Source organism: Silurus aristotelis, assembly GCF_946808225.1.
Source record: "Silurus aristotelis genome assembly, chromosome: 17".
NCBI lineage: Eukaryota > Metazoa > Chordata > Actinopteri > Siluriformes > Siluridae > Silurus > Silurus aristotelis.
This window is the reverse complement of record NC_139590.1, coordinates 6,396,951-6,410,096: the sequence shown is the minus strand read 5'-3', so window position 1 is coordinate 6,410,096 and position 13,146 is coordinate 6,396,951. Positions and strand designations below refer to the sequence as shown.

Genomic DNA, 13,146 nt, shown 5'->3' with positions numbered 1-13,146 from the left:
TTAAAAGTGAAACGAAATAAAACAAGACCTCTGCAGCAAAATATAAAAGACAACCTGTACAACTGTGTGCCTTCAATTTTCTCGACCTCTGTTACCTCGACAACCCTATTAAGTCGACGTTTTTGAAGTGGAACCGCCAAATTCTCGTTTTGTCTAAGCATTTTTTATCGGTTATGTCGCTTGGTAGAAGCGCGGCGCTTGGTAGGAACGTGGGATGAGCAGCAAAAGCATAGAATGAACACCGGCAGGATCGGGGGGATGAATCCGCAATGCGTTTTTGGAAGAAAAGCGCAGCCAGTGAGAGAGGGCCGGTGGGAAGACACGTACCGGGATACGCATGCGCGATAACAACGCCCGCCGTGAACCAACATATACCAACAATAACGGACAGTGAGAGTGTGGAAGTTTAAATAGGAGCTGGTGATGATGATAAACGAGCACCATATGTGCGCGATTGAAGCCGGGAGCTTCAGAGAAAGCGGCCGAGAAAGCACCTGCCACGCCCCCTTCCTGACAGATAACAAACATGTACTGTATGTATTTTTATAACATGCCTTCATCAAACAAATCGCGGCAACGCTGTTGTGTAAAAAACCCTCCAAAAACACGTGCATGCACATTCTCATTTATTAACGCACATCAAGTACATAAAGAAATTTCAAGCACGTTAATATTTTGCCGCCATATTGGTTTTCGGTTATCTCGATCATCGGTTATCTCGATGCTCTTTGGCGACCCCCTAGGACAGGGGTGGCCAACCCGCGGCTCGCGAGCCGCATGCGGCTCTTTGGCTGGTTTCATGCGGCTCTTACGTACATATCGAAGTTTGTGTTTGTTTGTTTTTAATGTGCGTGTTCGCTTCGCTTGAGTTCAACACGGTATTTTTAAGATTTAAATGATCTTGCCCCTACTGGAAACTTTGCGGTATATTCATCTCACGCACATGCGCATTTGACGAAAATACCGTATTGAAGTCAAGCGAAGTGAACACGCACATACAAAAAAAACCCAACACAAACAAAGTCTGTGTTTTCTGTCATTATGTTGGTGTGTGACATTTACAATAAATCTGGCTGAGCAGAGTTGTGTGTGTGTGTGTGTGTGTGTGTGTGTGTGTGTGTGTGTGTGTGTGTGTGTGTGTGTGTGTGTGTGTGTGTGTGTGTGTGTGTGTGAGAGGAAGGGATGGGTGATGTTCATGTGTGCCCATGTGTATGATGTGGCTCTTTGCAGTAACAAAGTAAAAAATGTGGCTCTCTGTCTCTGACTGGTTGGCCACCCCTGCCCTAGGACATCGACATAACCGGGTTCCACTGTAATTCAGTATCAGGGCCATGTGGAACATTAGGTGGTCAGTATGAGAGAATTTTACTCAAAGCACCACATTTTAACTACTTTACAATACAAGCATAAACATAATTAATAGTACCTGTGGCTTTGCATGGTTAAATGCCGTACAGCTTAGGGTGTACAGTGGTCCCCCCAGAGCTCGCGAGTTCCTAAGATTTTTGAACGCACCCCTGCAGCCCTATGGCACCTTAGTGAATTAATCTAGACTTTAATGTCACTTTAATACAATAATGTGTTTTAAAAATGTTATAAAATTTGTTAGTGAAAACTTTGTTTAAAATTTTCTGAACATTCGGTCCCACTGTAGATACCCACAAATTTTAACTTGCAGTTACCCCTGATGAGCAGCCATGGCGACTGTGGCAAGGAAAAACTCCCTTAGATGTTATGAGGAAGAAACCTTTGAATGCTACCAGACTCAAAAGGGGAACCCATTCTCATTTGGGTGATTAAAGTCTTTAAACAATACAGAGCACTGGAGAGTGAGAACTAATTTCATGAGCACTGGAATGTGTGATTATGAGTTATGTCTTTCCTACAGTCTTATACAGTCATTTGAGATTATGGAACCAGGCGCTACTGAGCAACTCATAAAATAGCTCAACTTTTTTGTTGCCGTTTATTTAGACAATAATGGCTGTATGATGAGTTATTTTCAGAGGACAGTAAATCTGTACTGCTATACAAGCTGCACACTGACTACTCTAATATATAGCGTTTTTACACACACACACACACACACACACACACACACACACACACACACACACACACACACTTTTACACTAGCACACGTGCACTGTTAGAATTTGTGGGTCTTTTTTTGACATGCAGTTTCCCAAATGGGAAAATACTGTAATTTTATTTAGATAAATAATTAATAAAGTAATAAAGCTAAGTGTTTAGCATGTTTTCCTTTGTTTTTGACAGCATAGGTAGCCTCTGAACAACTTGATTCCTGCTCACACCGGTGGAATAATTGTTAAATGCCTGTGTAATAACACACTTTCTGTGTTTTCTGTGGTGTAATGGAATTGATTAATGGAGCACCACAGTGAAGATGTGACAGTGCCAGAGTTTGAGTGCGTTACACTGAGCTATGTGTTTAAGAGTGTTATTCAGTAAAGGTCACTTCACCTCGGTCCATCAGAGGAGTCATGCATGTTTGTGTGTTATTTTAATAGTATACGTTACTAGCATCAAGAACTTCAAGCTTAAATTTGGACGGTAATTAACATCAATAGTCTACTACAATGTCTCAGGACCACAGGTTGCATTCAATTTTGAGTCTGGTTCCTCTCAAGGTTTCTTTCTCATGCTATCTTTAGGGAGTTTTTTCTTGACACAGTCACCACTGGCTCGCTCAGCAGGGACACACTTACAGTTATGAGGAACAAACTTATATAATCTTTTATAACCGTTTATTAGAGGTCGACGGATTGATCAGGCGGCCGATTATTAGGCAGGCGTATCTGACTCACCAAACCGTGCATGTTATGTTCTGTGCTTGCGTTAGGGAACATAACTTTCCCATACCAGCAGGTGGCAGTAATCTGTATTCCGCATCCAAACAGGGAAACCGGAAGAGCTAGAACTGTAAATATATAAACCAATCACTGTTTACACCTGTCGCGATCATTACTAACGGATTCGTGTAGCTTTTTTCAATCAAGTATGGGGGATCGTCCAAACATATCGGTCAAAAAAAATTGCCATCATATATCGGCCATCAAGTTTAAGTGAATGTAAAATTGTATTATACCACATGCCATTATATGTGTTTTATTATGTGTTATTATAATTCCATTATATTTCTTTGCCAACACAATTAAAAATGAAAGGATCTGTTATTAATTTTTGAATTGAATATAAATATTTTTTATATTAATAGAAGTCGTGTTGAACCACGATTCAATCAAGTGATGCACACAGCTGCTGTTATCGTTATATGTTGTTTGTCTGATCTTAGCCAGTTGGGATCTCTAGTTCCCAGGACCACTTCAGTCTACAAATATGACTGACCCAGACTCCCAGAACACACACACACACACACACACACACACACACACACACACACACACACACACACACACATCTGTGTGCGCACAGAATTTAAAGGACCCTCATTCATAAAAATAATGTGAAGTAATACACTGTATGGACAAAAGTATTGGGACACCTTTTCAAGCCATATGTTGTTCTTTCCCAATCGGTTACAAAGTAGGAGGTACACAATTGTATAAGGCTTTTATATGCAAGCCAGCTCCTTGAAGATTTGTTTACATGATATAGAGATCTGATTTCAACCCTCTTGAACACATGTTGGGATGAATTGTAACACAGACTGCACCCCCAGGCCTCCTCATCTCACCTTCATCAGCGCCTGACTTTACTAACACCTTTGTGAGTGAATGAGCACAAATCTCAACAAGCTCACTAGAAAATCTAGTGGAGCATCTTGCGAAATTCAAAAAGCACATGAATCTTATGGTCAGGTTTTCACAAACCTTTTTGATTGCTATTTTATTTTTGATCTTGGTTTTGCCATAGTCTAGTCTGTCCATTGCATTGATTTGGATTTGTTTGCTTTTGTTTCCCAAAGCTCTGTACTGCACTTGTTACTTGCATTGCAGTAACCTGTGAGTAATGAGTAAACTGTACACCTTGTCGATCTTTCAGTTTCTGTTTTTCATTTTTGTATTTAAAACATACGTATTGGATTCATACTGTCATACAGCAGAGCATTGATGGCCATTAAACTGTATTTGAAAAATAAAAATAAAGAAAATTCACACAAACTGTTACCTGAGCACTTGCTCTTACAGATGCACATGATTGGATGTGGTTTAAAATATTTGAGTAAATGTACATAGTTACTGTATTTGTCATTTTTGGATACTTTCAAAGTATCAAAGATATATGCAACTTTTGCTCTCTACTCAACTACACTTATACACTCAATTCAATATACACTATATTTCCAAAAGTATTGGGTCACCTGGTCATATATAATTCCCTCCACTCTTCTGGGAAGCTGTTCCACTAGACTTTGGAGTTTGCTTATGAATATTTGTGTTCATCTGCCACAAGGGAATTACGAAAGGCAGGTACTGATTTAGGTGAGGAGACCTGGGGTGTAGTCAGCATTCCAATTCATCCCAAAAAGTGTTCAGTACAGATGAGATCAGAGCTCTATAGCAGTACACTCACGATCTTCCTCTCCAAAGCATGTAAACCAGATCTTCAAGGAACTCACTTTGTACAAAGTAGCATTGCCATGCTGGAACAGGTTTGGGTTCCCAAGTTCAAGTGAATGCAAAATTTTATTACAGCGCATCTAAAGACGTCCTGTACAATTGAGTTCCTCCAGCTTTGTGGTAACAGTTTGGAAAAGGACCACATATAGCAGGAAAGGTCAGGTGACCCGATACTTTTGGCAATGTAGTTTAAATTTAAGATTTAAGATTTTGCACATCTGTTAAAGATGTCATTAAGGCTTAACCTAAATCTGCTACCTGTGTGAGACATTTTAGCACTGCTGGGCCTTATTTGCAATAAAAAAAAGGGCTTGAATAAATTCCAGCTTTTGTTCAGCTCTCTGAGACTGGGAGGTGTAGCAAATCACAGTCAGCTGTCAAGATTTGGTTTTACTTTATATAAAATTGTAAAAAAAAAAAAAAATTGTCTATTGAATACTAATAGTTCTTCTACTTTGTGAAACGATACTGTCATTTTATTTGTTAATTGAAATACCTTTTTGAAAGATTGCTCCACTACTTGTTACTACTATCGACTTGTTTGATTGACTTTGTTTCATTCTGGCATGTTGAAGAGGCTGTTGTGGTGATTTCTGCTTGATTTGTATTTTAGGAAATAAAACCTCACAAATCAACTGTTTTTGGCTTTTCACTAACATGTGTCATGGTGTTGAGGACTAGTGCATCTTTGGGTCTGCGTTCAGCACGAGACAAATATTCAAGTACTGTTCGAATTAGAACATGATTGATAAAAATTTTACTCAAGTCATATTGGAATTGGTGATACTTGAGTTTGAGTAAGTCTTGCAGTAAAGGATCTATACTTTTACAAAAGTATGATTTTCAGGTTCTCTTTAAACCTCTGAAGAAAGGGACAGGGAGACAGAATATGACAATATGTTGTTGCTGGGGGTTTTTTTGTTGTTTTTTTACGAACATGATGTTAAAGCGTTATCAAATTCTTAAATTATGAAAGTGCGTTTGCTGTTTTGCACAAACCTTTTTGTTTACATTTTGTTAATTACAAGTTACACTCCTGTACTCAGTTCTCTTTTACACACTGCACTGTGTAATATACAATAGGTTTACAGTAGGTTTACTGGCGGCACTATTTTGTGTCTTGTGTTGTCTTACACTGTTTTGTGTTTTATACTTTTATACGACCAACATGTAAACATGTCCAACATGTAAACATGAAAAATAGAGATAAAATATAAGAATGAAAATAAAGTTAAATAAATAAAATAAGTATAAAGTATAAGTATAATAAAAGTATAGTATAACTAAAAAGTAAGAAAAAAGTTTAATAACAATATAATATATATACACACACTAGAAAAAAAGGATTGCACAGGATTCCTTATTAGGTGCTGGGATCAGTTTTATGGTGAAATGTCAACAGCTGGCTTCAGTTTTAAATTCTTCTTTATCTGTAAAACAAGATTTGACATGAAAAAATGAGAGAGTTTATATTTAGGGATGACTGATGTGATGAAGGGGTAGCTCAGTGGTAAAGATGTTGGACTTCATACCAGAACGTCATGAGTTCAAATCCCACCACCAAGTTGCTGCTACTGGTCCCTTGATCAAGGCCCTCAAAATGCTCAGTCATATGAATGAGCTCGTTGTTGTCAGATGAGCAGAATGAAGTCATTCTGGATAAGGTAATTTGCCGAATGAAGTAAATGTAAATGATTACTGTACAAATAAAAAACATTAATTGTATGCTTTGGTAGAAAATGTAATAATTTTATAAATATTCTAATAAGTATGTTGCATTATAAAAGTGCGGAAAGTTTTTTTACAAACCGATTAAACATCATCTTTACAAACACAGCTTCCTGTGTTTTCAGAGTCACGTGCAATTATTTTAATATCACATACATCAGTTAATCCATTTGGTTAAACCATAATAAAAAGAAAAAGTATGCAGAGCTGGACACTGAGCAAACACCAGCACAGAGAAGTGCTTGTTATAGCATGAATGGGCAAAACTATCAAACATTCGGCAGCTGTTTAAATTTCCTCTCGTCCCGAATGATTTGAGACGCACACTCACAAACATGCAGATCCTGAGCAAACATATCCAACCTCATTTGTAGGGCCAGCGGCTTCCAGCAAATAGATTAGAGCTGAAACATCCTCCGAGTCTTTCCGCTCTCCTCTTTCAGCTTTTAGGCTGAAGGCTAGAACATGTGTTGGGGAAAAAAACCCATTAAATCCAGACAAGCTGCAGTTCATTATCATGTCACTCCAAGGACAGATTGCTCACACACTTCATGACATGAAGCATTTTATGTTTTTTAGCTGAGGAACACCAATGGTGCGATTTTTCTGCCAAAAATATTCAAGAGCACAATATTTCACTCAGAGAGCAGGATTCCCTCTGCCCTTGTTTAGAATTTACGTCCTCGGATTTGTCCTGGTTTGGCTTCGCTTTTTGGGTATGGGAAAACCAGAAGTGATGCGACAGCAGAAGGACTATTTTTGTCAAATTGGACAAAAGTTTGTGGAACCCTGACTATGAGATTTATGATTTTTGCACATCCCATTCCATATCTAGTCCCCATTGGCTATTATAATATCCTCCACTCTTCTGGGAAGATGTTCCACTAGATTTTGTAGTGTGTTTGGAGAGCCTTAATAACATCTTCAACTAAAATCTCATTGGTAACAGTGGAGGATGATGAATATATAATGAATCCTAAATGTAGTTGGATAGAGTAAGTAAAACTTGCTCATATCTTTGATACTCAGTAAAACTAGAAAGTAGCCAAAGATGACTTAAGTCTTACAGTAACAAAGTACATTTACTTAAATACTTTACACCACTGATCACTGCTACTATCACCATCCTTCATGTGATTCTGTAAGAGCAAGTGCTCAGGTAACACTTTGTGTGAAGATGTAAAAATAAAATACAGTTTCCCGAGGTTTAGATGACGCTCTGAGATTAGACAAATCTGAATCAAGTCAAGTCAAGTCAAGTCAAGTCAAGTCAAGTCAAGTCAAGTCAAGTCAAGTCAAGTTTATTTGTATAGCGCTTTTCACAACAGACATTGTCTCAAAGCAGCTTTACAGAAATCAACAGTCAAGGTGAATGGTGTGCATTTATCCCTGATGAGCAGCTGTGGCGACTGTGGCAAGGAAAAACTCCCTTAGATGTTATGAGGAAGAAACCTTGAGTTTCTTCCTCATAAGAGGAAGAAGAAACCTGGAGAAGAAACCAGACTCAAAAGGGGAACCGATCCTCATTTGGGTGACAGTATCCACTACATAGGTTTAAATAGTAACAAATAAAAATACAAAAACTGAAACTGAAAGTTTGGCATCACACTTACTCATTCAAGTTTAACAATGCAAGTGCAGTTCAGAGCTTTGGAAAACAAAAGCAAACAAATCCATATCAATAGACAATGTAATAGTCATGTGATCAGCACGGTCAAGACAAGAGCGTGGTTTATTTATGTACAGCCTACAGTAGGGCAAAATCAGATGATAGGGAGATGGTAGGTTAGTGTTTAAGGCATTGTACTTTGGATTCAAAGGTCATGAGTTTAAATCCCAGCCACTCCAAGCTTCCATTTCTGGGCCCCTGAGCAAGGCCCTATTATATATATATATATATATATATATATATATATATATATATATATATATATATATATATATATATATATATATATATAAATGAAACTCTATAATAAATAAATTATTAATTTATAATTTATTAATAAATAAATTATAAATAAATAATAATTGTATAAATGTAATGTTAAAAAAAAAATGCCATAAATGTGAATGAAAAAATGAAAAATGAAAAAAGGTTGTGGACACCAGACCATAACATTCTATGCATTTTTTAAACATCCCATTCCACGTGTAATCCGCATGCCATTGTGATATTCCTCACTCTTCTGGGAAGTTGGTCCACTAGATTTTTGGAGTGTGCTTGAATAGATTTGTGCTCATTCAGCAACAAGGGTGTTAATAAAGTCAGGTAAGTGAGAAGACGGGTGCAGTCAGCGTTCCAATTAATCCCAGAGGTGTTCAATAGGGTGAAGGATTCTTCTGAGCAGGTTGCTTTTGACACTGATGTGTTGCAGATCATTCAGCAAGGATTCACTTTTTGTTGATGCACTTTTCTGCTTGTCTATCTGGCTGTGATAGTTGCCTCAGCTGTTGTGGAGCTCTGAACATCTTAGTTTAACAGATCCATCTTCATCCTTGCCCTTGTCATAACATGTGTGTAGGGGGGGGGGGGGGGGGGGGGGGTGAATGCACCTGGGCTCTATATGGGACACTTTCAGTAGCATAGTACTATACAGATTGATGGATGTCCATGTGGTGTGAGTGGGCTCAGACCGAAAGAGGGTCTGAGGTAGTATGCGGTGGACATGTTCAGCTTTAGGAATCTCTGTCCCTCCCTGACCTCCTGACACACATACACACACTCAAACTTACAGCAGAAGAACTCAGGTCTTATTGTTAGCCGTTGTATGTTAGGAAGGGGTTGTGGACAAGCTTGAAGTAAAACCAGTAGAACCTTGAGTTATCTAGTTTTATTTACTAGGTGAAAAGCATTTGTATCAGTTTTTGCGGGGAAAAACAACACTGATGCTGTATTCACACCTGTCATTGTTCATGTATAAGAATTCAGGCTCAAGTCTGATTTATACATTAGATTAATGGGACAATTTGGTGCACAAGAAAAGTTTTGTAGTACCTTTCGACAGTTTATTTAAACATTGTCGGAAAGCACCACACCCACCCAGAACCATCAGCAGCAGCCACCTAACACAGATGTGTGATTGTGTGCAGCGGTTTTGAACATTTTTTCCTTGTTTAGAGAGTTGCGTAAGCTCGGGACACAGCAGAGACACAACGTGAAAGGAGGCTGTGTGTGTGTTTGTGTGTGTGTGTGTGTGTGTGTGTGTGTGTGTGTGTAGTGTGGGTGGATGTGTATGGGAGGGAGAGTAAAAGAGCATAATTATAAATGGATATAAATATATAAAAAATAGATTTTCCCCTCTCCAGAACCAAAACAACATTTAGGTACAAGTGCTTACTTTCACACTGATCTTCTAATTGATTGCAGCATAAAAGCAAACATACGCACACATGCACACACACACACACACTCACACACACACACGCACACTCACACACTTACACACTTACACACACACAGATGCAAACAATCAGAGGAACGCTGGCTGTGGTGAAGTTTGGCTCCACCTAGCGGTTATCAGAAGTATATATATATATATATATATATATATATATATATATATATATATATATATATATATATATATATATATATATATATATATATATATATACTAATACTAATATTTATTCATTCAAATATGGTAAAAACTATACATCACAATACAATTGCCACCATATATATATATATATATATATATATATATATATATATATATATATATATATATATATATATATATATACCTGGCAATTGTATTGTGATGTATAGTTTTTACCATATTTGCATCGCTAAAAACGAATTTATTTATTTAATTATTAGTAGATGCGCTATACTTTTATTATTTTGAAAATTACCGAGAAGTTGTGAACAATATTTTATATGTAGATTCATTTCTCCTCACCAAACTGTTTCTCAAGCATGTTCTCTCAGCACAACCGCTGCTTAAATGAGCACTTTTTTTTAGAACTACAAAGTTTGCTTTGTAGAATTCAAGAGTTATATTTATATTAAGTTTGTAATCTGGTGTACCAGTGTAGATTTATTCATTGCTAGAGACTCAAAGCACTTTTGTACGTCGCTCTGGACAAGGGCGTCTGCTAAATGCAGCAAATGTAAATGTAAATGAGGTATTACAACACTATGGATTGTTCTGAGACTCACATAGAAAAAAGATTAACATGGCAGAGGTAGAACTGCATTTACCTAGGGACAGGACAGGAAAAGAATTTCTGGATTTATTTAATCTATTTTCTTTTTTTTACACTACAAAGGCCTGTTTGTAAAGGGGCCATGCGTTAGAGGTCAGAAGGCATTTAAGTTATTATTTATGTTATTTATGATTTACTTTTGAACCAATGAAAAAAAAACTATCCGTACCATGTTGAATTGCATAGCATCATATATTTTCCGTTGAATCACATTGTGTCTCTGTCTCTGTCTCTGTCTCTGTGTGTGTGTGTGTGTGTGTGTGTGTGTGTGTGTGTGTGTGTGTGTGTGTGTGTGTGTGTGTGTGTGTGTGTGAACCCTTAGGAATGAAGCATTTCTACAGCGCCGCCGATGGACTTGAAGCTTTGACCGAAGAAACCAGACTTAATGCCTTACCTTCCGACCAGGCCGATATTCAGAGACACAAAACCCCGCCCCTGAACCCTCGTCCCAAGCAGGAACGTAAATACCGATCATACACAGTCTGCGAAGTGTGTAACATTCAGCTGAACTCGACCGCACAGGCGCAGATACACTACAACGGCAAAACCCACCAGAAGAGACTGAAACACATGAAGGGCAGAAGCACAGGTAGGACACTAGTGTATGTGTTGTGATTTAAATGCCAGTGGGTTCGACCTGTTCATTGTAAGTTAAAGCCTCAGGCTGAGAACTAAAAACATACAGTATTAGAGAGTTTAATAATGGTGTTGATGTAGGTCTCGGCAGTAGGAACATTTCCTGGAGGACGTGTTCAAACCCTGTGCAGAATTAAGCACCGGTTTCACCTTTCACCTCAGATTTCAGTCTTGCTTTCTTTTTTTACATTTTCCCCAAATAGCCTCTTGTTCTTGTTTTTTTTCCTAATCCGCACTGAGAAAACTAGTTTGTCCAGCTCATGTATCCAAGAATCTACAACAGAGCAGCGCAGATGTGGATTTCTATTTTTTTGCCAATCATAGTGATTACATTTATTCAGTTATTGGTCAAGCGCTTTAAGCAATGTTCCTATTAAAGGTCTGAATGGAGAACAAATTCCATGAAGCCTCAAATTATACACATATGTATATTCAAATAGTGTGATGTATTTAGTGCGCACTCTCTTTCTGTGATATATGTATCTTTATCAAGCATTGTTTTAGCAGTCGCACAGAACGTGTCTATTCTTGAACACGTTCCCATGAGAAAAATACAGAGCAGGTGCTCAGATTACGGATTTATTTCCATTGTAAATATATTGTGGGCTATTCTTTGCTTCTATAGTGTTTATTTACAAGTCACAAATGTCACCAGGGATCAGTTCCTAACTTCAACTTACCATCTTGCTCTTATATCACATCCCAAAGTATTTGATTTACAGATTGTCACCAAGTAAACATTAAATTTTGCATTCTTATAATGATGATGATGATAGCGATAAAACAAAATTGTACAAATATTTTTAATTTCACATGGCAGGCCAATGTAGCAGCGTATGCTCCACCCTCTCCTCGGAGGCGCTCGTCCTCTCGCCTGCTTCCAAATACATATATACTGCATAGTTTATACAGTACGGCATTGTAAATTGCTCCGTTTTGCTAAATTGTTGTACTGTGACTGTAATTATTAACAAATATTATTAACAAATTACAGTATGATACCCCATATTGATCACCATTCTTTAAGACTCCTGGGTATGCCAGGCCATGTCTCGACTTGCATGGGGTCATCAGAACGCATCCTTATAGTAAATCGTGGACTAACTGTACTTTCTACAGGCCGTTTATAGCCTTTTTTGGCACCCTAGGTGAGATTACTTGTCACCACCACAATGGCTCCGCCCGCCCACCACAATGCTCCACCCCTACACCATACAAATCATTCTCATCCTTCTATTTAAAAAAAAAAAAAGGTTAAAGACATTTAATAATCAATGCAAAATTGCATGAATTAAAATATGCAGACATTTACTGTATATTAAACTTTAGCATAAGAACTGATTAATAATTTAAAGGGGCTCACTGGCACCCCCCTTCTCCAGGTTTGTCTATGGCTAAAATGTTTCATGTAATGGAGTTTTGTGAGAATTGTGAACTTAATGGCACTTGAGGACACACAGAATTATGAAGATTTGCACTATTTTCACTGAAAGATCTTTTTTTCATCACCATGCTTTTGTCCAGTGATTAATCAATATCACATGCTTCATGTTTTTTTTTTTATGTATGTCTCCTGAGAAATTTCACTAGTGGCCTAGCGGGCATGCTAACACCAAGTACAAATGTTTACTGACACGTCTATAGAACCCTATGACTTTATATTGTGCATACAGCATACAAATAGAGCATTCAAGATTCCTGCCTGCCTGCTTACAAATGGCTGGGTTACTTTATATTCTAACACACACACACACACACGCACACACACACACAAACACAGCAGTCAGACCCACTTCAGGTGCAAGCTATCATGCGAATGGACCATAATTACATAGCAACGGAACATGCTCACCACGGAAACGCTTGGCATGGAGACGGTGACGCCCCCCCTCTGAAACCAGAATACTGACTGGCTGTTAAAGAGGATGTTTTGTCTCTCTCTCTCTCTCTCTCTCTCTCTCTC

At 38.0% G+C, this 13,146-nt stretch overlaps 1 protein-coding gene across 2 annotated transcripts in view; it reads left to right on the top strand.

Annotated features, from left to right (window-relative positions):
* The window catches only part of znf385c (zinc finger protein 385C), a 102,755-nt gene that overhangs the window by 28,550 nt on the left and 61,059 nt on the right, over positions 1–13,146 (top strand). For both annotated transcript variants that reach the window (XM_083567376.1, XM_083567375.1), the window contains exon 2: positions 10,870–11,136. In XM_083567376.1, coding sequence (XP_083423502.1) covers positions 10,870–11,136 — 267 coding nt within the window. The remainder of the gene's footprint in view (positions 1–10,869; positions 11,137–13,146) is intronic.